Source organism: Hippoglossus stenolepis, chromosome 3 (genome assembly GCF_022539355.2).
Source record: "Hippoglossus stenolepis isolate QCI-W04-F060 chromosome 3, HSTE1.2, whole genome shotgun sequence".
Taxonomy (NCBI): domain Eukaryota; kingdom Metazoa; phylum Chordata; class Actinopteri; order Pleuronectiformes; family Pleuronectidae; genus Hippoglossus; species Hippoglossus stenolepis.
In genome coordinates this window covers 26,413,476-26,438,048 of record NC_061485.1, presented here as the reverse complement: position 1 = coordinate 26,438,048, position 24,573 = coordinate 26,413,476, and the positions used below count along the sequence as shown (strand labels likewise).

The 24,573-nt window shown below is 41.5% G+C and overlaps 1 protein-coding gene across 1 annotated transcript; it reads left to right on the top strand.

The window, feature by feature from the left end:
- Positions 1-1,064: 1,064 nt before the first annotated feature.
- si:ch211-236h17.3 (carbohydrate sulfotransferase 11) lies at positions 1,065-24,572 on the top strand. The gene is made up of 3 exons (XM_035152396.2): positions 1,065-1,515; positions 13,196-13,275; positions 23,101-24,572. Exons 1-3 carry the CDS (start codon positions 1,422-1,424, stop codon positions 23,944-23,946), a joined length of 1,020 nt encoding a protein of 339 aa, XP_035008287.2. The 5' UTR covers positions 1,065-1,421; the 3' UTR covers positions 23,947-24,572.
- Position 24,573: the final 1 nt, after the last annotated feature.

Below are 24,573 nucleotides of genomic sequence, written 5' to 3'. Positions count from 1 at the left end.
GTTGAACAACAGTAAACAAATATATGGTTTTACTACAACAACCTGAGTTATGTTTGTTTTGCAGTAAAATCATCAAATGTAAAAAGTGACTCATCTTACCCCGTTCTCCCCTACGACTGAGTAAAATACTGCATTACATGTACAAGGCCTTCATTGAAGGACTATACAAGTATTCCAGCAGCATTTTAATATTGTCCCTGGAGCCTTTCTATATATATTACAAATTTTGTTTGTAGAAACTTTATCTGTGAGTGGAGGAAAAGAAGGATACACTCTTTGTTTTGACAATGTGATTTAGAACTACACATTAGCACTAATGGAAGCACTAACTAATCATCAGTATACTAATATAAGTATAAGTATAGTAGCCTATATGAGTAAATATGCTTTGACTACATCCATCGATTATACTTTAAAAAACTCTTCAATCATTACATTTTAAATGAGGTCATAATCCCCATCATACATCACCAGCACACTGCCAGCACAGTTGTCAGGGACAATCTGGGGTTCAGCATATTACCCAAGGACACTTGGGCATGTGGAATGGGATCAATTACATTTAAATAAACCACTTTCTTCAGCTGGAAAGTGGTATAGTTGATTTTATCAGAGCCAAAGCTTTAACATCATGGTTTAAGTCACAGAATTTCACACAACTTGGGCTGTAAACTGTTTTTAACCTTGAGATGTCACCTTTTTCTATTGTATCAGTTGAATAATAGTTCCATAGGGTTATTTGGTAGTTTCTCCTTACTCTTGTTGAGGGTTAAGGACAGAGGACGTTGCACGTTGTTAAGCCCTAAGAGATGAACTGTGATTTGTGAATATGGGATATGCAAAAAAAAATGTGATCAATTGATTGAGTTCCTGGGGTCTACTTGTTAATCTGCCCCAGGTTTTTAGGTCCTGTCAGTGAGTGAAAAGCCAAACTCAGCAGGCAAGATTCTCACAGTTTCTATTTGGACTGGCATGACTATCTATTACCTAGAGAGCCACAGCGTGTGGGTTTTATTTTGAAAGCTCGTAGCGGAAAGATGTAGACAGTGATGTGGCTGCAGTCCAGCTTGTTGGGTGTCTGCAGACTCGTGTTTGGAGAGAAAGGGTTAAACCAGGGATCCAAACTCGGGCTGTGCCACACAAATCCCCCCTTTACACACACAGAGCGGCGGCCTGAGCTCGGTCCACAGCTCGGTGCCCGGCTCCTCTGCTCCCCCGCTGCTGCGCCTCCCGGAGCGGACTATGTCAGGATGTACAGGGGGCTGAGGAGCACCAGAGGTCAGAGAGCCGGATCCATGCTCCTGTCCGTCATTAAGTAGACACCAGCGGACCACCGTCAGAGCCCCAAATCAGCCCCCTCCTCCGCGCATGATCCCCGGCAGGACTCGGCTCGGGTCCTCGGTCGCTTCCAGAGCCTCAGGATGAGGAAGCCTAAAGTGATCCGCATGGTGTTCGCCCTGTCTCTGGGTTGTTTCATCATGGTCGTCTTTTACTTCAACAGCAACCTCAAGACAGGTGAGCACGTTATTATCGATATGTGTATTTTTTACATTATATATTTCATCTCAACCCCTCCCCCCCTCTTTATGTCCAATTGTCTCCTTAACTAGTCTAAAAACCCCAAAGACACAATTATAAATAAACGAATAAAGACAATTGATTCAACAACATTTATTCCGTCACTTCATCATCCCTCCGCTGGTCTCATCTATCAACACCAATAATTAATTGAAGTACATGATCATTTATTAAAGAGATTATAAATCCCAGTTAATTGTGCTTACATTTTAATAGAACCTTAACATAATAGAACCACACAAAGCACATTATATTTTTAACATATGTACAAAATAAAATGTTATATCCCACAAGAGCTTTGAAATTATATTTAGAAAAAGATATATAGAATAGAACATGATAATATATGAAAAGATAAGATAAGTCCTTTATTAGTCCCGCTCTGGGGAAATTTATCGCAGCAGCAAAAGAAATTGTGAAATCCAAACTCTACATGTTGTTTGGTCTCAGAGTTCAAACTGCAGAAGATCAGCTGGTCACATCCTGTTGGGGTTCATGTTCCATCTCCCTGTCCTAATGATCACAACCATTCATGCTGTGTCTGCTGTCATTACTGTGAGACATGGTGATAATCCAGCTCAGTCATCACTATGTGCATGAGTGGAGGAAAAGATGTGCAGTGGAAGTGATTGAGCCTCGCACAGCACAGCTTTCTTTACACTGTGTCACTGTCCTCCCTCCGTGCCACCATGCTCATCCCTCTCCACTACCACCCTGTGTGAGGGCCTCAGGTCTTGGTGGAGGAACACTTTGATTAGCACACTGATTAGCTGTAGTGTTTCCTCTGCTACGTGGAGGAAGGCTGGGAGAAGTTGCAGCTGTGCTGGAAGCTGGTCGGCCCTCACCCAGATCTGTTTCCACCTCTTCCTGGTCCCTGCCACACACAATGGCCTCATTCAGACATGCCCAGCTCGACCGTGGGCCAAGAAATCATATATGGTGCATACTGTGAGGAGGGTTTTTGGAGAGAGAGGGGTCAGTCAGCTCTGGATGTGTGTGATGTGTGACACAGGGAGAAGACTGTCCAGAGTCGTGGGGTGTAAAAGACCAGCAGGAGAATTTCAAACTAATGTTCGGGGTTAAAGAGTAAACCTTGAATCACTTGACTGGTCGGACACTGTTCATGTCCACCTTGCTTTGTTGTGGGTTGATGTTTCATTGAGCTGCTTGTATTGTGCTTTGTCCTGAAAGTCAGAGCACAGAACTTCAAGTGTGAAGTTTGACAGATTAATGTGACGATGATTGTGTTGCATTCAGTCACTTTGAGGTCCCCGATGCTGAACATGCTGGCTTACTGGTATTGTGCCTCTTTTACATCAAATGTGGGTAAACCCGTTAAAAAAGCCGACTCTTTTCTTATTTCTAGTAGAAGACGTTGCCTTTTTTTTTTTTTTATGGTGCAAGAAAACGAGAAGCTCCCTCACCGTGCTGTCTCACCAGTGTTGCATCTTACAAGATGTGTAGAAAAAAAATCGCTGTTGTTTACAAGATGTAAAAAATGATACACAAACGTTCATGGCTATTTATGCACCGACACCCCCAATGTTCAATGTGCGTCATAATGTTGCACCAGAAAAGGTGTCAAAATAAACAAATTAGTGTCAAACCGAAGTGTCAGAGCTGATAAAACCGGTCTATTTCAGAGTCAGGAGTGAACGCAGATTGCATCTATTCCTACTGCAGAGAAAATATGTTATTGGGTGTTAGTGGTTTTTTTGACCATTGGACAGTTTGACTCCAACACGAGGCCGGCTGCAGCCATTTTGGTGCCCGAGGTAAGATAAGGATTTGGCGCCCCTCCACCCCCATGTTGATTTTGAGAATGTGTGCTGAATTGAAGGATGAAGAGATCCTTTCAGATAAATAAACTATCTGAAAACCTGCGTGGGTCAGCTGGTGGAAATTGCTGTCACAAAGCGGGAAACAGGATGTTTGTCTGAGCTCGTGAAAAGTTTATTTTTTAGACATGACTCTCACAGGACAGACAGGCTACAAACACATGATCTTATAGAATATGGTGCATTCCTGTAGATCAAATGTATCAGACAGTGTATGTAGTAGTTCACATAAATTTAATCTAAAACACCTTTTTAAAATATTTAGCCAAAAACCTGTTAGATATTGGAAAACCCCAGGGACTTCTTTTGCTACAGTACATTTAGCTGATAATAATTACATGTCTTCACTTTGGCACGTTTCTGAACGCAGTCACAGCTTTCATCAAAATCCCTGCATCATCCTCCAGGAAAGAATCCCTGGATCCTTTGTCTGAATTTACGCCAAAACTTAAAAGATTATTTCCTGGCCCGTGTCCCGTCATTCCACCACATTTGGTGGAAATCTGTTTAGTGGTTTTGGCATAATCCTGCTGACAAATGAATAAACTGACAAACAGACAGACTTTGGTGGAGGAAATAATTTGAGTTTATTATAATAAAAGTAACTGATGCATCCCTCCAGCTGATCCAATGTTGGCCAGTGATTCACAATTGTGCATCAAACAGTCTCCATTACGACACCACCGCATTCAGCGTGCAGTGGTGTGCAGCGTCGACTGACAGTTTAATTGGTGCAGTATGTGTACTATCATTATTAAATAGCTTCTTTATCGATAATGTTGTCACTGTAATAAAACAACCTTGGCAACCGCCTGTGTCCCCGATATGATGAGCTGGCCCAGCTTCAACAGAGCCATTTCTCATGTTATTTGTTACACGTATCCTTTTGAAGGGTTGAGGCTGGGGCTCAGGCCGTGGCTCAGGTTGTTCACTAACCAGAATGTCAGCGGTTCGACCCCAGTCTCCCCATTCCACGTGCCGAAGTGACCTTGGGCAAGATACTGCACCCCAAATTGCCCCTGGCGGCTGTGCTGGCAGTGTGTGAATGATGTATGATAGAGAAAGTGCGGCACAAAGATGCACTGTATATTTGTGAATGTGTGTGTGAATGGGTGAATGGCAAAAACTGTGCAGTAAAGATCTTCGAGTGGTCAAGATTAGAAAACCGTTATATAAATACAGACCATTTACCATTTATCTTACAGACATGCAGCATTCATTTCTGGTGACGTGCTTCAAAGAGGCACAGGGTATGTGATCATATGCATATTTGAAATAGGGTTATGTATCATTCAAGAGGATTTAAGAAGTAACCTCCTTTTATTGTATTGTTGTGTAGCTTGAATGCACATGGAAGGTGTCTCATGTTTCAGGCATTAAACCTTCCTGTCAACTTTAAATGACTTGAAATTGGTTTCAGATATGCAGCCAGTCCGTCCTATTTGCATTTAGAGCACCTGCATGCTCCCTCTCTTGCTTCATCTGGGTTAAAGTTCATATTGTTTTTGCAAAGGCTATATAAAGCTGCAAGAGAGCAGCCACATTACAAAGGAATGTACAGCCAAGTCAGCTGTAGTGTTTAATAGTTTTTCAGGTTTTCTTTTGCTCACAGAATTCACAGCACTATTTAAATTTAGTATAATTACATAGATACAGCGGGTTTACTGCACATGTCGTGTATGCTGGGCTGCCACAGACACAGGAGATTGAACTAGTAGGTCTGCAGATAATGAGACGTTTCCATCAAGCCTTATTACAAGAAAACTTAAAATGGGTATTTCTTCCGGTGTCTGATGTCCTGCCTCAAGGGCAGCTGGGGTTTCTCCATAAGGTTTACAGAAACACAAGAACTGAAGCAGAGGAGGGAAATGATGAATGAATGGTGCAGCATGGTCTGGCATGTGTTGTTATGTTTTATAGCATTGTCAGGATCTTCTCCAATACTGCTGGAAATGAAACCCAGGAGTATAAAGTATATGTCACCAGTAAAATGTATACACACAGATATGAGTTCATGGTTATCTTGAAGCAGGTTCAAGCCAGTGAACGACAGGCAAAATTTGGCTGTGCTGTCTGGGCTTTGGGGCAATTGTGATCATCTGTGTATTGCTCAGGCATCCATTCCCTAGTCATACCTGCCGTGTCTGGGCTTGACTGGATGCCACAAGAGTCTAACAATGAACTGTTCAGTCAGTGGAAAGAGCTCAGCCCATCAGCTGAACAGTGGCTGTCCACAAAGAAATCATGAAGACTGGATGTGGATGTGACATTTATCCAATTAAAAACAAAGGAACAGTCTGTGACCTCATGATATAATATCCTGCAAAGTTAAAAAAAATCCCTTTTGCCCTCTAACAGCACATCAGATCCTCAGTGTGTATCTAATGGTGGGTCAGGGAAGCGCCACTGTTCTAACCTCCTCCAATCAGCTGCATATTCATAGCAAAAAGCAGCAGGAGCCAACTATTCTGCTAGTATAAAGAATCATGTGTTTTTATTTATTTCATTTAGACCATCTGCCCTATCCTCAAGGATTTGTCTTTAGCTGTTGATATTGCTCAAACCTCCCCTCGACAAAATATCTTTTCTACTAAAGTCTAAGTGCTGCCATGTGGGAGCAAACTGGTCAGGCTAACATCACTTGGTTTTCTGATGAATCTAGGGTTGGTTATTGTGCTAAATTGATACTTTTAAAACAATACTGGTGCCTAAAGGGTGCCAGAACACTTGGGTCACGCAACCAGTCGAACACGCAGCATCCTACCTGATCTGCAGGACTGCCAGTCAGGGACTTTACTGTTTGGAGGTAAGCTAGCTCTCTGCCCAGTGCAAAAGTACATGACTTGTTCCTGCGTAACGTTAGTTTAGCTTGCTAAAGTAGGAAGCTAATTTACAAGTTTAGTTTGCTAACTAGAAAGCTAAACAAGGCATGATGGCCCGTGACTCAGGCAGCCCCTTCAGCGAGGAAGCTGTCACTGCTGTTTCAGGGCTTAGTCATCTCAGTCTCTCTGCATAAGTGGATAGCAACTGCAAAGCAACTGGGGGTTATTTGTATAACCAGTGTCCCCTAAGGGAGAACAACACAGCCCCTCACCTCCTAATGGCTGCATGAAGTGCTGGGTAGATAGAGGACATGAGACTGAGGCATTTCTGGAAGGGTCGGGGCCCCTGTGCCTGCAAAAGTCTCATTGGCCATGATGGACTTGTTAGAAGAAATTCTGCTGGTTGGTCTCACATGGACACAATCCCCATACTTATAATATTTACCGCTCTTTCCTCCCTCTGGGAATATTGGTCATAGACATAACCCCCAGGATTTCATTGAACAAAAACAGGGAGTTGTGAAAATGGACTTGCATGCCCTGGCTGGAACACAGAGATAAGCCATGTGAGGGAAGACTTTGAAGCGTTTGCAGCAGTGTGGCAGGCAATCAACTCTCCAGTTAATGATTTTAACACTGGAGGGGATCCAGAGGAGCTGAGGACACAACTTGGGACACCAGCTCCTCCAACAGCTGCATATGTCAGTACTCAATATTTGGCTTTACTAAGTATTTTTACTTTTCACCCTTTGCAGAGTGATATTGACAGAAGTTGCAACTGCATTCCAAAATTATTCAACCAACACATCAGTGAGCTAATGTGTGTTACCACATATGCACACCAGACCTCTGTCTTATGAACATGATCAAACTCATCTCACTTGCATGCATTTATTATCCTACACCATCCACATGCCTCTGCTTTTGCACTAACACCCCTTAGACACACATTTGTGGCCTCAAAGGATTAGGCTTTCCCTTGTACAGTGTGTCTCTTAGTGAAGCTGCTCTCTGGCATGAGAGGCCAAGGAGGCAGGGAGGGGGCCCCAGTTTTCCCAGTGGGACCTAAACACTGCTCCGTTTATGGCCTGGACGGGAGGAACACACATCAGCCCTTCTATTTTTTGCATTTTTTAAGGCCTCCGTTCTGTAAGAGCAGAGAGGAATGCTGCAACGTTTTGGGTCTAGACAGGGTTAAACCAACAGGACCGCTGCTTCCTTTGAATAGTCCTTAGGTGGGGTTGGTGAATCTCCTCGGTGGAGGAATTTGAACTAACAACTGAGACAGTGTTGCATAGAATAGCATATATGGTATGAGGCCATCTAGCTTGGGAAGTTACCTGTGTCTTTGTAGCACCTGCTGTGACTTTTGGAAACACTACATTCTCCATGTGGCCAAATATAGGCCGGCCTTTTTTGTCCAACCTCTGTTTCCCCTGATACCCTGCAGTTCAGCTTTTACAATTTATCAAGTTCTTTGTTCTGTACTTTAGGAAAAATGTAGATTGTTAATGTTCTCACTTGCCGAGTGATGCCACATTAACAAGGGAGTGATGACACACGATGCACCTTTTCAGCTTGTTGCTGAAACCCTGGTATTTGTCAGTTCCTAACTCATTTCAGACGTTACTTCTTCTTACCTGGGGTGGGGTGGCTTTGGGAGTGGTCCTGTTGGAAATGTGTTTCTGACTTGTTGGTAATTTCCAAAAGGAAGTGGTAATGTGTTAAGAAAACAGGTCAAATAAATCAGTGTACTGTAGCTCCCCTCACCTTGGTAACTCGAGGCAGAGGACAAAGCCTCTCTTTGGCAGCAGCATCCGGCAGCATCTCTGACTCCTCGTTCCTTTAAGAAGGCATAATTTGGCTCCTTGGCAATGGTCAATGCGCTGATTGAGAGGATTATACATTTTCTGTGAGAATTAACCATAATTACATGACTTGCTCTTTGTGCTGTTGGACAGCAAATGGTCACGATGTCATCTGTTATCATAATACAAATGACATCTTGCCACCTTTATAATGTCTATTATCTATTTAATTGTTGGTTGTCAATTACATGAAGACCGCTGAGGAATGATACCATGTTTTTGGCCAGTCCACATGCATTCAAGTAGCAACATTATCATTTATCACATATCATTTTGGTATTCTTGACCTCAGACCTTTGGATTTTATGAAAGCTCAGAGTTCACTGGTTCTTCTGCATTTAGACTTTACAGATTAAACTTGAAATGTGAATTAAGTTATGGAGTTTCTCTTCAGAATTTTATAATACGTCTGAGGAAAATGTTTATATTCCCACTGGCCTCATCTTTTCCCTCTGTTTTAAGGCTTTTGCATTTCCTGCATTAAAATACCCTCCTGCTAGTTTGCTGAATTCTAACTTCTGTGACCTCTAGATGGGGACAGTAATGTTGATTTTAGCATCCATGTGCCGTTGCCTAGCCTAGAGATCACAAGTCCAATTTGAGGGCATCAAGTGTTTACCTTTGAGGGGACGGAGACTCAGTGTCCCGACACAGAGGAATAGTTTGAAGTCATCAGATGTGATGGTAGAGATACATCTTCTCAACACACTCTGTGAATATTGTCCAGTTAAGGAATCAGCCAAGCTAATGTCAGAAAATAAACAGAACAGTCCCAACAAAACAGAGAGAAGGACCTGATTGTGACTGACACATGAATATGAACATCTCTGTTACTGAAGTCCGGCACCTACAACCAGACAAACTGCAACATGTGGCATGAAGGTGAAGGGGCCATGACGAGTCAGAGATCAGTACATGCATGTTGATGTATCCATCCTCTTATTGGCTGTACTCTGACACGTGGGGGGCAGAGCAGGGATGCTGCTTTTAGTGCCATGTGTCTCTGTGCCGTAAAAAACTTGCCTTTTAACATTATTGACCATAAATTCATGTCGTCTGGACTCAGCCAGATGGAATGTGACAGTGTCCATGCAGCTACTGAGACCAGCAGAAAGAATGCGCCTGTGTACAGTCCAGAGGGGCACCACAGTCTCGTAAAGACTACAAGGAAGAGCATGCGATGCGAGGTGACTGAACTTAGTCAATAGAGTTGTTTCTTTTGGCTTTGTTGCAGTTGCTCTATACACAGTTAGGAAAGAGGACATCAATCTGTGAAGTCACAAAACACATGATCTGAAAGAAAACCGACGACACGAGGGAAAAATAATTTATTGGGAGAAAATCAAATGGCTGTGCTACATGAAAGATGATCCAAAAGGTATTCAGTTAAAATATGAACTGTCTGACAAAGCACTAACTCAGGGAGTGGAACACATGTCCAACTGGGTTTACTGTTGTTTAAGAACCTTAACTCGCACTGTGTGCAAAGGGCAGTATCCCTCTCTCCTATGTGGACTTGTACCAGGCTTTACAGGTCAGCCAGTCACAGCAGGGATACCGTCTCATTCTCAAATCCATCATAAACTTTCATTTATATCCTCAATATACAGTTGCCTCCTGAATATTCTGAATGTTGTGAAATCTCTTTTCAGTTGGTTATATGGATGATTGTTAGTAGCTATTAATTATTAATAATTAAATGGCAATGCAGGGTTTCCCGCAGGGTATTAAGGGTGTAAGATTTAAATATCTTTTAGACCGTAAAAACTTCGAAATACATCAAAATATTAAAGGTCCTAAATACGTTTAAGTAGGTCTACATTATGTTAATGTTCATTTAACACTGCTTTTGTCGAGGTTTCATGTTTTTATGAGCAATGTTTTGGCAGCATGCATAGTTTTGCAATGTGTCTGTGTGTTGTAGTTCTTTCTCAACGATACAGATATTTGCATGCTGTAAAAACTACAAACAAGACCATCTGGCCAAAGGTTTTTATGTGATATTGTATTTGATTACAGTGGATTGTTGTTTCTTCGAAACTCAATTATGTAGCTTTTTTCATATTGTCACCAGATGCACCCACGTTCTATAGCTGTGATAGATTTTTAAAAAAACGGACACATGTGACTTTGATTTAGAAATGTAGAAAATATATTTTTTTAATAATTGATAAAATATTGCTGATTCAGCCCTGTGTATAAAATGTTTTGAAATAATGTTTTGAAAGAAAAAAGATGGAAAGCAGGACATAAATTCAGATCAAACTATAGTCAGGTTTTTTTCTTTGGTCTTCCTGTAAAGTTGGCAACATGTCACGTGTGCTTCTTTGGTTCAAAGCCCTCGAAATGTTAGATCAGGAGCCAGTTCTTCAATCTCAGTTTTATTTCAACATCCGAATATATTATCAGTAGTTGGTCGACCACCTCAACAATTCACTGATATGATCTTTGATAACGCTGTAAACAATTTATCTTACAAGATCTACATTGTATCTCATATATTGAGTTACTGGTCATAACCACACATTCTCTACTGTACGTGTCTTGTTGGCTGTCCCCACCATTAGTGTGTCAGTGGGTTTACAGCTCATAAGCTGCTTGGCTCCCATGACTGCTCTGGTCACACCACAGTGAAGAGAGGGAGGTGCACGCACACACACACACGGAAACATGGTCCCTTTTTTATAGGCTTTTTCTGAAATATGGTCGCCAATCTGCCAATCATTCACATGACATCATTTGGCCTTTTAATTAATACTGTTATTAGCATCAAATCTCAAGTATTTGTACATGCAGTTTTAGACACATATTTCCATGGGGTTATCGGCCATTACTTAATCATTTTGAAGTATTTCAAAATGAAGATAAGAAAACATTTTCAGGTGATCTTCAGTTAAAACTGTTTTGTTTTTAAGATTTAAGATCTTTTCTTGTGTTGAATTATTTGACTTTTTCAACAGTTTGTGGCAGCAGGGTTAGGGATAGTGTGTTTAAAATGATTAGTGACTGCAGAGATTATTTAATATCTTAAATCCTTTCAACATTAACAAGTTGTTAATGAGCTTCGGATTTTGTTACCTTCAGTCTGAACTTGACTGACTAAACGGATTCCCCCTGCATTGTTAGGCTAAGCTAACATGCTGTTAGCATGTTCAATATTTAGTTGTAGTAACGTTTTTTAAATTGTCTTTATATTTTGTGCATTCTTTGTAAGTACCATGTTAAATAACACACAACAACAGACAAATATACACTCTAACATAATTTACAAATGCAGTACTGTAAAAATGTGAGTGTTATCTCAAATTTAAAAAGCAGCTGTACTGTACACCTATGGAAGATTACAGCTGTAAAAACACCTCATGCTGTGTGTGTTGATTTGACTTCACACATCTGGCTGACATTGTGACGTGTGAAAGGACGGAGATTCTTTTTTTAACATAAACAAACCGAGCGCGTGTGGAGAGGGTCAATGTCTGTTATATTTGAAAGACTTGTGATGTCAGTGATTCTGAGACCAGTCAGTTCTCTGATAAGTTGCTTTCAGACATGTGATGAACTGCGGAGATTCCCACACTTTGTCCAGAACAGCTGTATGTGTGAACACAAATGTGCGAGGGAGAGAGAGATTCCGAACTCTCTGCAGACTTTCTGTGGTTGGCTCCCTTGTATAAAGTCCACAGAAAGTCCAGAGGAGCCGATGTGAGAACACAGCAGGAGATCCTCTGCACGATTCCCCGCGAGCGAGTGGGTGTGTTGATGATGCTGATAAAGATATCAGGAGAGCTTTTGGTGATAAGAGCCGACGTCCTGCCTCTGTCTGCTGCACCACCCCTCACCTGAATCCTCCAGAAACATCTGTGTTGTTGTGAACTCATCTGAGCGGAGAATCTCTTGCTGCGTTGTGCATGTGTGACAGGAAAATTCTGGAGAAAGTCCAGACCCAATTCTACGTACCTCCTCCGAAGGTCATGTCTGAAAATGGCTTTAGTGTTCTGTGCCCATCTCTGGTCAGACTGACGGCTTCAAATTGTTATGTAAATGCAGCATGTGTTAGAGGACATTTGCAAAATATCAGACAAGTGAGCAATTAAAGTAGTAACTCATAGTTAGTCAAGAATGCAGTCATACTCACACATATATCTGTATTAAATATAAATCTACAATAATAAGGGGACCGCCTAGTTTAGCTTAGTTTATCTTAGCTTACCATAGCATATAGACCCCAGAAACTCACTGTTCCTTGACAAGAAACTCTATGTAAATCCATGAACAAGATATAAAGTGATACTTAGTGAGCATTACTCATCACTGCAAACAAAGCTCTAACTTTGCATCTCGATATACCCAGAGGTCCTTTTCTTTCTCTCTCTGCTGCTCTTCAACCCACACGGTCTGACAAAAGTAACTCCTTAAATATAGAAAATTGTATGTTTACACTGCCAAAAACATCTTTGTCTACTGACACTGTAATAACAAAGCAAGAAAATTCACATTATTGTTGCCATCCAACATTTTCAAGTTTGAACAGTTCTTTATAATTTTCAAGTGTTAAAAATGATAAACCTTCCATCATCTAAATGAACAAAAGTTTAAGTCAGTATGTTTTAGTGTCATTTGGATTCCAGCCTTGGCTATGGAAGTAGATTAGTAGTAGTAGTACAGTATATTAAAGGTCAAAAGGATAACAACACTGTAAAGTCATAAAAAAGCAAGTCATGAAGTAGTTTAAACTTTTTCATGTTTGTTGTGTGAAATTAATGTCATTGTATTTTATTTGTTGGATTTGTTTTTATTCAGGTGATTTAAATCTTCCTTTATCTGCATCTACAGAGCAAAAAAGTAGCATAACCTGCACATATACTGTTTATCCATATGCATTACATTAATATTTTTGATAAGGTCTTCACCATATGAACATGTGGAGCTTAATAGTTGAATCGTTTTTTAAAGCCATCTCTCATATACAGGTAGATACTGAAGTAACTTTAGGAAAAGTAAATGATGTGTGATAGTCAATGCAGTCAGTTTGTGCTCACGTTCAAAGATATTAGTCTTTTTTAACCTTTAACTGTTTGTCTCTCCTCAGCCTCAGAGCCGGTCGGTGAGAGAAGCAGTGGGCAGAAGTCGAGGAGAAGTCCTCTGCAGACGCTGTACGATGGTGACCAGGTCAGTCCTCTCTAACTATGATCCTCTCCTGTGACTCCTTGGATACACAATGTAGCTAGGGCTGCCATCGGCTGCCAGTTCCAAAAACTCCTCCCCTTCTTCTTCTTGCCTGCTACTGTTTTCAAGTAAATTTCACTCAGGGAAACAACAACCTCTAGGCTCCAACCCCACATGCTAAGTTTTGTTCGTACTTAAAGGGGACATAGCATGCCCATTTTACCACAAGTTGATATGGTTCCTTGGGGTCTTAATGAAATGTCTGTAACATACTTTGGTCAAAATACCACAAGGATCATATAAAACAGCACCTTTACCCTGTATAAAACAGCCCTCCACAGAGCGACCTGTTTTGAGTGCCTGTTCCTTTAAATGCTCATGAGCCAGCTCCCCTCTCCCCTGATTTTAAACGATATAAATTACATATTTTATATGATATAAATTATCAAATATGCATCCATACTTTGTATTCCCTTCTGTTGTCCTGGAGTTTTAATTTTCCCAATCACATAATTAATGTCCCCTGCCCATCCACTACAAGCACACAAGCAGACAGAGAGAGAGAAAGAGAGGTGGGGGCTATGAAGACCATCATTTACCCCCGAACCCCGACATTCAACGGTACAACAACAAGCGGAGAAAGCAGAATCGCGGGCTGACCTTATATATACAGTCTATGGGGCTGACCAGCGGAGAAATGCTCGTCCGGTGAACAGCCAGGCGGGCGCGCTGGAGAACGGCGCGCCTGCCTCCGGTTAAACCCGGTAACGAGTGGGGTGGCCAAGGCCATGTAGGGAGACTTCCAGTGTTTTTTCCAGAGTTTTGGGGTTGGTAGACATGCCAGATACCCAAATTAATGTGTAGAAGCACTAACAAAGTGGAGTTTTCATGATATGTCCCCTTTAAATTTGCCATTTTAACGACCGTGATCACCTCCACACATGCATGCACCAAAACACCAGTCGGTTCCTGACACTATTTGCAGGGGCAGCATCCTTGGCTCAATGAGGCCCAACATGACTGTGATTAGTTAAAGAAATACAAACAGACCCGGAGCGTTTTCCCTCTTATAGCAGACACATAATGGGTTCAGCCAGACCTTTCTCCAGCTTTGACACAGCTCTGTAAAGATAGGTCTGTTCATGCAAGACAACCCCCTGACTTTTCTACAAATAGTCAGTAATGTCACTCCATAACACATGTTGAATATTTATTTGAAAGTACAGTATTTATTCAGGCTTATTCTTGCATTTTCTGGGCAAATATTCCCATATTTCTGACGACATACTCAATGTGAGCTCTGATATATTCAGACAAGTCGTTTTGGCAAATGATATGATGGATGGACAATAATGATCCACTTGCCAGGTATGTTAGGATGGTGGAGGAAAAGGCCAAATCAATGACTGGCAGACAGTGTTAACCACAAGAGAGTGTCCAAAAGTAAGCATCTGCTTTTTAGGCTCAGGAAAAGTCTATTGAGGGTGGCTTGAGATTGGATTATAAAGGTTTTGCCACTGTTCTGTCAGAAGAAGATACTGTATGTGATACATTATGTGAATGACAATAGAAGGACAATAATTCTGAAAACATTATGTGCAGGTGTAACATTGGAGCCATCTGAATAAACTTGATTCGAAAATAAAAAGCGTCTTTAGACATATTTCCTGTTTACAAACAAGCATCTTGCTAGAAACCAATCAAAAAACTGTTCAAATGTAAATGACTGTGTTTTCCTCTCCTTGAATTTTGAAATCACATGTCTGCCTTAGTTTGTTGACTGAACCTTAATATGGCATAACAAAGACGGCTAACAAATTACAGGAAAACCCAACATAAAATGTGTTATTGAGGTGTTGGCCCACCACATGCAGCCAGAACAGCTGCAGTGAGCCTCAGCGTTTATTCTCTGAAATCCACTGGAGGGATGAGCATCATTTTTCCTATTTCCAAGAGATTCCCTCATTTAATGACAGTGGTGGAGAGCGCTGTCTAACACATCGGGCCAATCGGGCTGATGTTTAACTGGATTGACATCTGGTCACATCTGGTTATATGATTAATTTAATTTAATAATTTCTTCTACAAAAGCATAAGTGATTTTCTTTAAATTGACGATGATGGGGAAAAAAAACAGCAGGTTGTGTACAGCAGCAGCTAAATAGTCAATAGATGTGAACCGCCGCTGTGCTTAAAGGGGACATAGCATGCAAATTCCACTTTGTTAGTGCTTCTACAGGTTAATGTGGGTATCTGGCATGTCTACCAACCCAAAAACTCTGGGGAAAAAACACTTGCGCGTTTTGTTATAGTTCCTCTAAGTCAGAAACGTCATGCTTGAGCGACTCGATTGCGCTTCCTGGGTTTTGTGTCGTAACAAGGAACTGGAAGTCTCCCTACATGGTCTTGGCCCACCCCCCACCTCATCCCCCGTCGCCCCCCCCACCCGTCACGCCGGGTTTACACCGGAGGCAGCGAGGCTGCGAGGCAGCGCAGCGCCGTTCCCAAGCGCGCAGCCGCCTGGCTGTTCACACGGGACGAGCATTTCTCCGCTGGTCAGCCCGCGATTCACTCACATGTGGCATTTGTCTGGATCGTTGGGACTGGGAGGCTGCAGCAGCTGCTCGGGAGCGACCGCTCGCTCTCCCATGCGTGAGCTGGAATTTGTGTCAGCGCCACACAGCCAGCAGTGTGGAAGACTTCCGCAGTGTTCAGCACTACTGTGAACCCCGACATTCAACGGGTACAACAACAAGCGGAGAAAGCAGAATCGCGGGCTGACCTTATATATACAGTCTATGGGGCTGACCAGCGGAGAAATGCTCGTCCCGTGTGAACAGCCAGGCGGCTGCGGCTGGGCTTGAGCGCTGCCTCGCAGCGATCTTCCACACTGCCAGCTGTGTGGAAGACTTCCGCAGTGTTCAGCTCTACTGTATGCCGGGTTACAGTAGTTACGCCGGGTTACAGTAGTTCCGCGGTATTCCGGGTTACAGTAGTTATGCCGGGTACACCGACGCGAGAGCGCCGCAGCGAGCAGCGCAGCGCCGTTCTCCAGCCGCAGCCGCCTGGCTGTTCACACGGGACGTGCATTTCTCCGCTGGTCAGCCCCATAGACTGTATATATAAGGTCAGCCCGCGATTCTGCTTTCTCCGCTTGTTGTTGTACGACGTTGAATGTCGGTTCGGGGTAAATGATGGTCTTCATAGCCCCCCACCTCTCTTTCTCTCTCTGTCTGTCTGCTTGTGTGCTTGTAGTGGATGGGCAGAGGGGACATTTAATTATGTGATTGGGAAAATTAAAACTCCAGGACAACAGAAGGGGAATACAAAGTATGGGATGCATATTTGATAATTTATATCATATAAAATATGTAATTTATATCGTTTAAAATCATGGGGGAGAGGGGAGGGGAGCTGGCTCATTATCATTTAAGGGAACAGGCACTCAAAACAGGTCACTCTGTGGAGGGCTGTTTTATACAGGGTAAAAAGGGTGCTGTTTTATATGATCCTTGTGGTATTTTGACCAAAGTATGTTACAGACATTTCATTAAGACCCCAAGGAACCATATCAACTTGTGGTAAAATGGGCATGCTATGTCCCCTTTAAGTCTATCCTTACAGAGCCTCTATAGCTTGACTGCAGACTCTTCCTCAGCCACATTCACAAAAAATGGTTTTGCACAAACGTGCTGCAGGTTTCACCGACTTTAAGGTCTATGCTATGCAGCTCATTATCAGCTGCTGGGCTGCGTCTGATACTGCCCTGCAGATACTCTCTGCCAGTGAAGGAGAGCTCCCATTCAGAGGTGGGATTTGTATGAGATCCCCAAGAAAAGAAAGAACTATAGTGAAACCTGTGAAATATGAGTTACAGTAATGAACAGTCACAGTTTAACTAACAACATACAAACAATGTTATTACTACTTGTTTGTGGTTATTGCTGCCATAAATCCATGGGTTCACTTTCATGTTTCCAGCAGCACTGTAAAACATGATCACATTATATTTTATGATGGATTAATGCAAAAAAACTGGTTATTTCAAATGGTTCTTTTACTTTTTCATGCCACTGCACTGTGGTGAACTTCACCTGAGCAAACTGGTATTATACAGATGGAGCAGGTGGAGGGGGAGATGATGATGATTTGATGTGTTCATGAGGTAAATGCAGCTGAACACATTTTAACATCATTTATATTCAAGTTGAAATTCAATCATGATGAATACAAACCATTACACGATTGGATTTTCTTACACAGTCACATATTGTGTTCATTGATAATATTTAATCATTTGTTAGCTGATAGTTACATACAAGCCTGTTCTTATATTGCACTTCTTTTTTCTCTGAGAGTCTTATAAACTTGTCTGAGCTGTGACCTTCTTTTTAGAGGCAGAGAATTTTCCCTGGAGAACTGGCAGTTGCTATTAGCGCGACCTCAGCGAGTCCACCGGGACACTTAATCATCCTCTGTTAACATGTCACCTCTTGCTCTTTGCACAGTCCCTCTTTAAATACATGTGCAATGAGGAGAGAGGCACACACTTGAAGACACTAACAACCTACAAACTGAGGCTCCAGCCTGCTGCGTCGGCTTAGTAAATACTGCACGTGTTTGGGAGTAAAATGACTTGCGTCTTTTTTCAGGTGCAAAAAACCTGCGTCAAATCTAGTACATCTGGTCCTCAGTTGTTTTTTTTTTTTATCAAGTTGAAATGACTGAATGCTCAGCCCTCAGGTTTGAACCTGTGTAGGAGTAAGCAGAGGAATGGAAGAGGAAGGATAAAGGTGAATTTCAGCATCTGTTTGGCACCAGCCCTCGTGAAGTTATCTCTGTTGAACCATAAAGAAAGTAACTTTCTCGGAGCAACTAAGTGGCTGGCCGCTGTGATGTCTTGATCCCTGTGATATTTTTCATGTCGATCTTCTTTGATGTTTCTCTATCCGGCCGAGAAAAAAAAGGTCAGACATCTTTGTTGAATTACACCGGTGACATTTATTGAGGAGGATTCATGGGTCTGAGTGCGCGGAGCATCGGACTGCAGACCATTATCAGCTCAGCAACTTCAGAGGTTTCTGGCATATGTTAATGTATGGAGTTCATATAATAAGAAGCAGAACATATATAAGACCTCTGCTCTCTCCAGATTAACAAGCGACCTCACTTTTCTTCAAAGTTTACAGCCAATTTATGTTATTTTATCTCGTTGTATCTCTCTCATGCAACCAGTAAATATTATAATAATAATAATAATAATATAAACAGAAGAGTCAAAAATCCCTGTTGGATTGGTTTGGAGCTCAGTGTTAAGATCTGACTTGAGTAGTACAAATATTTTGTAATTCAAAGATTATTCTTTACATCTTAGATGTTTTCTCATTATCACTGTCATGTTTTGTATGTTATTGAAATAGAAATAACAAAACAGTACCTGAAGTAAAATTCAATTTAATTCAATTAATCTATAGGGAGAAGTAAATTATATATTGTGAATACATTTGAGTGAGGACAACCTGCATAGTTCAAAAGTATTTATTTTCACTGTTTCTTTTCCCTGAATTTATCGTCTTTATTTTACTGAGTTTATCTGCATCTGTATCTCGCACTTTATCAACAACAGCAGCAACAACAACATTCTCTGAGTGCTGAGATATTTTCATTTAAATATTCACTTCTAAGTCCCCACTGTGATATGGAACAACATAAAATATGATACTGAAAGCACAAACGCAACATGCCTGTTTTAAAAGCAGCGTTTCTGTACACAATTACTTTTGCGGTGAAGTTTATTTATTTATTGCTTGTCTGAACTGATTTTGCCAGTTGAAGAAGATTTTCTCCGACAAACATCCCTGGGCGGGGCTCTAAATAGACACTTTCTCTCTCTATAAAGCCATACAGCTTTTTTAATATTCATCCATGTGAATGTTAGCGCTGCACGTTGGAGGCACAATGATGTGATAGCAGCTGCTTCCAGTTAATTCTCCATGTGAGGAGAAGGAAGGTGAACATGCCAGAAAACAAACCAGCTCCAGAAGACATCGTTGGCTTTTAATTGCTTGTGAGATTTTCTTTGTTCAAACCACTTAAACGCTTCCCCAACAGGAGGAAGCTGCTCGGCCCTCAGGACGGGAACAGGCAGTGAATTGGATTAATGATAATGAGTGTGATTTATTTATTTATATTCGTAAAAACGCTGCATATAATTGCCTTGGGTTCCTCTGCAAGGCTAATTGAGGAAAGTGGAGGATAATGGCTCTCAGACTGACAAAACAAATCCAGCTCCATCCACCATATAAGATGTTAAATTATTATAGTATTATGAAGAGTAACTTGGACAGTGATTGGTTTTTTAAAGATCCACAGCTGATGTGCCCAGACGCCCCAAATATATTTGAAATAAAGCATATTATGTTAGTCTGGCACTCTAGAGCAGGGGTCTTCAACGTTTTTCAGGCCATGACCCCCAAACTGATGGAGAGATGGAGCAGGGACCCCCTACTATATATATTGTATAAAATAGTGTTTTATATTAAACTGGGCCTAGTGCCATGTATAAACATAGCTACCCTGTTATTGTGCATTCAATACTAAGCTATTCAAATAATACACAGGTTCATATATTCATGTTTTTATTATTGTGTGTCGCTGAATGAGCGCATTGCTGACTGAAAGATAATGTCTTCTGCCTCCATTTATCCGTTCACTACAATATGTTGGATTCATGTTAATGTGTATTTAAAGACGTTTAAATTTGTGGAAAAAAAATTGGTTGAAAAAAAAAAATTAAAATTAAAAAAAAAAAAAAAATTGTCTAATCAACCAAAAATTTGGTTGACCCCCTGTTGAAGACCTCTGCTCTAGAGGAACATACACAGACAGCAGAAAAGGAAATATGTATAACTTTACAAATAATTTGTTACATTTATCTGAATGTAATAATATTGAGAGTTTTTATGAAAGAAGAGTTAAAGCTGTTTTTTTGCTTTTTAGGGACGACTGAACAAACTTTAAACGTAACACTGAACTATCATCACAAATTTAAACCTAGAATGGAATTAATGCTTAACACAGGAAGTGTTAGGCATTAATGAAACAACTTCCCTGGTTGTTTTGTTTTACTTTCACTCTGCTACCATAACTGTTATCTCCAACTCCTGAGGTTCCACGTTTGTCCGTCTACTGTTTATTGTTGGGCAGATAATATCAGGGCGGCCGTGGTGAGATGTAACAAAGTACATTTACTTTGTTGCTGTACTTAAGCACATTTTTCATGTGTCTGTACTGTACTTAAGTAGATTTAGTTTTGGTAACTTTTCACTTTTATTCCACTACTTATATCGGCAAATATCAATACTCTCTACTTTGCTATATTTTGACAATAAATTGCATTACCTGATCACATTGTTTTTTTTACATTTATATAATTGACAAAGAGATGGGTATTGGTCCATTGATCCAATCAGAGTGGGCAGGTAACATTAGAGCCCGCCTCCTGCGGCTGCATCACAGGTGAAGAAGAAACATCTGAAATGGATGATCAGCAGCGTTCTTTATCAATATAATGAAGTTTGAATCGCTCTTGTATTAAACAAAATATACAGTAGGCATTAGGCAATAGGTTACAAATGGCAAGTACTATTTTTAAAAGTACTTACTTTTACTCTAAGAAGGTTATTGTTAATGCTTTTACTTGAGTACAATTTTGTCTATTTATTTGGACTTTAACCAAAATAAAATATTTTAGTGTTTAATATTTAATCAGCCTGCTGCTGAAAACTGTTGATGCTGTGAGCTGAGAATCAATGAACCAGTAGGTTTGTCGGTCATAGAATCTACACAATGAGCTGAAAGATGCTCATATACTCTAGTACTTGGGTTGCAGAGTTGTCTGGATATTCCCTGCAGGTGAATGGCCCCTTACTGCAGGTAAATGGCCCCTCACATAGTTATTTTATTTTTTAATATTTAATTAGTGCGGTTTTGAACATTTCTGAAACAAGGGAGAAAACATATGGCGCTGAAAAGCAAATACAGTAGCTACTGGTTAAAACCAGAATTTATGAATTTGGTTACTTAGTGAATCTTGACTTCAATATATTAAGCCATGTGGGCAATTTGCATGTTTACCCAACACAACTAAGAAGACTCTGGTATTCTCCTTGAAAGACACGTTTGTCTTGTGGTGCATCCTGGTGGCTATTTTAATCTCAGAAAAGTATACAAAATCATGCACATGGCTCACATGAAGAGATTCAAGTCGGAGGTGGAAAGACGGCCTTGTACAAGTTTCTGCTGAGAGGAGAAGTTGAGTGCTGGCTTTTCTCTCTATGGCCAGTCTGTACGCTTGATGTCTGCCAGTAAACACACAGCGCCACACATAGTGTCAGGCTCTGACTCAAACTGAGAGGCTCAGGGCTCGACCACTGCAGCGGCGAGCCAGGCTGATTAAATGAAAGCAGCGAATAAGACGTTTTCGCTATGAGGAGGCCAAGCTGAACTGGCTGACCCGTGATTTTATTAAGTCTGAATCCAGCAGTGGATGAACCAAGGGATGGACTGTGATTAGGACCTCCAGGGGAGAAGTATCTGAGAGTATTTTCTCACACTCATCGAATTTATAGGCGTGGGTCTTGGCTTTCTGCTCCAGTTGGCAAACTTATGTTATACATTCTGGTTTGTTTTTTCCTCTATGAGAGCGAAAAGATGTTTGTCCTGGCAGCTGTTATTGTTCGAATGGCGTTACGGAGGACAGGAGGCTCTCTGGCTGTGCTCAGTCGACTCAAGGCTGCACTAATGTTGGTTCAGTGTTACCAGTCTCCACAGGTCCATCACCTCCAGTATTGGGCTGTCTGAAATAATCTGCCAAGGAATTTTTTGGGCATTTAGTTTTTGTCCTTGTAATTCTACCTAAATATCACAAAGGAAGCATCTGACTGTTTGGCTAGCTACCTACACATGCAGTGCATTCACATTTTAACCAACAGATGATGTCGGTGACATGTGTTGGTTGACTACTGTATGTCTTTAACTGAGCTGGGCCTAATTCCCTGATGCTTAAATCCAGCAGGGGGTCAATTTAGGTCCGACCGGCCGGCTGGCACACTGGCAAAGACCCCGGTCCTCTCTGGTTTTTAACAACTTTCATTTTCAGTTAAGATAAAATTGTACCATTGCATGGTGATGTTGCTAAAAATAATTCAAACTTGGCAAGAAATATAAGTAGTGAGACATTCAGAAACAGTGAAACATGTGTAACAAAACCTATGCCACATAATTGAAACCACTTTACTGTGATGTAAAAATGTCAATCTATAGCTGCGGTCTAATCCACTTCATTTAACTCAATTTTGTATGTATTTTATATGTTTGAACCCTTTTGCAGTTTCCCAAAACTCAAATGTCTTTTTTTGTCAGACTTACAGTCCCAGCGATGTTAAATTGACTTGAATTTAGTAATTCAAAATAACGATTAACCAATGAACAAAATAATTGCTTTTTAATTCCTTCTCTATTGATAGACTTATCCTTGACTGACATTTTTTTATGTTTTAGTTCAACACTATTTGGATTAACATAATCAAAAAGTCAGAAGGAGATCTAAATAACCCTAACCTATTTGGAACATGCATGTATGTTCCAAATAGGTTTTTGTTAACTTTAACGTTGTTAACTTTATTGTCAGCAATCAACTCGTAGATAATCTATACTATTATAACTAACGTGAAAAATGAGCGATATTAACCCACATTTATCTTCTAGCTGTTCGCTTCAGGTTTTATTATCCTTCCTTATTGTCCTTTCTTTTCCTTCTCCCTGCAGATTGAATCGGCGGTACAGGGAATCCATCATGGCCGGCGGGAGCTGTTAGAGGAAGGCTGCAGCTCCTACACCCGTAAACGCAGGGTCCTCATCCCAGAGGATCTGAAGCACGTCATTGTGGATGACCAGCATGGCTTACTTTACTGCTACGTGCCCAAAGTGGCCTGCACCAACTGGAAGCGGGTGCTCATGGTTCTGACAGGCGTCGCAGGCTCCCACAGAGAACCCCTGGCCATCCCTGCCAACGAGGCCCACGTGCCAGGAAACCTCCGCACCCTGTCGGAGTACTCCACCTCCCAGATTAACCAGCGCCTGCGCACCTACCTGAAGTTCGTCTTCGTACGGGAGCCCTTCGAGCGGCTGGTGTCTGCCTACCGCAACAAATTCACACGGAGCTACAACACAGCTTTTCATAAACGATACGGCACAAAGATAGTGCGGCGGCACAGGCCAGACCCACAGCCGGAGGCTCTGGAGAAAGGAAATGACGTCTCGTTCGAGGAGTTTGTGTATTATCTCGTGGACCCAGCCACCCAGAGGGAGGAGCCCTTCAATGAGCACTGGGAGCGGGTGCACTCTCTGTGCCACCCCTGCCTCATCCACTATGACGTGGTGGGGAAATACGAGACGCTGGAGCAGGACTCCCGCTACGTGCTGCAGCTGGCTGGGGTGGAGGACCAGGTCAGCTTCCCCACCTCGTCCAAGAGCACCAGGACTACAGGAGACATGGCCGCCCAGTTCTTCCAGAACATCAGCCCTTTTTACCAGAAGAAACTGTACAACCTCTATCGTATGGACTTCCTGCTCTTCAACTACACAGTACCAGCCTACCTCAAGTTCAGATGAGGCTGGAGCGTCACTCGAACACAAGGTTCCACTTGAATGTGTGGAGCCTGAAAATGTACAGTTTGTTTTTTGAGATGTTTTCTTATCACGGACACTGTAAATACTGTTTTGGAAGAAAGAAGCACCATAAAAAGTGAGAGCTTATGTCACAAAAAGAACATCCAGCTGAAGAACTTGTGCAAACAGAGGATCAGAGTAGGAGAGGACCTTCCATCACAAGAGGAAAGTTTCTGCCTGATGAACGCAAATTCTTTTTTACCATAAACAGTGATCGAGTGGATGTTGCTCTCTGTCTCTGAATGGGTGAAACACCCTTCATATTTGGTTACATTTCACTTTACTTGTCTGCTGTTTCCAATGTGTAATTTGCACAACAAATGTATAATATCTACAAGATGCAGTAACATTATGAAAGTATTAAAACCACACATGAACAGTGAATGTCTCAGAACGTACGTGCCTTTAATTGCAGGTCTTATCCAGCAGACAACTTTTGTAACTGTGACTTTTTTGTGACTGTGATACTGTTTTTATTTATTGTTACTTGTGACTCTACCAAGTCCTCCAAACCAAAATAGATTATATGGTTCTCTCACGATTTCCAAATAAATGCATTTCAGCAAGAAG

Bases quoted from the DNA above. Each gene is read 5' to 3' on its own strand.
- si:ch211-236h17.3 (XM_035152396.2), top strand. From the start codon at position 1,422: ATGAGGAAGCCTAAAGTGATCCGCATGGTGTTCGCCCTGTCTCTGGGT. The intron at 1,516-13,195 runs GTGAGCACGTTA...GTCTCTCCTCAG, and splicing joins CAACAGCAACCTCAAGACAG to CCTCAGAGCCGGTCGGTGAG. The intron at 13,276-23,100 runs GTCAGTCCTCTC...TTCTCCCTGCAG, and splicing joins CGCTGTACGATGGTGACCAG to ATTGAATCGGCGGTACAGGG.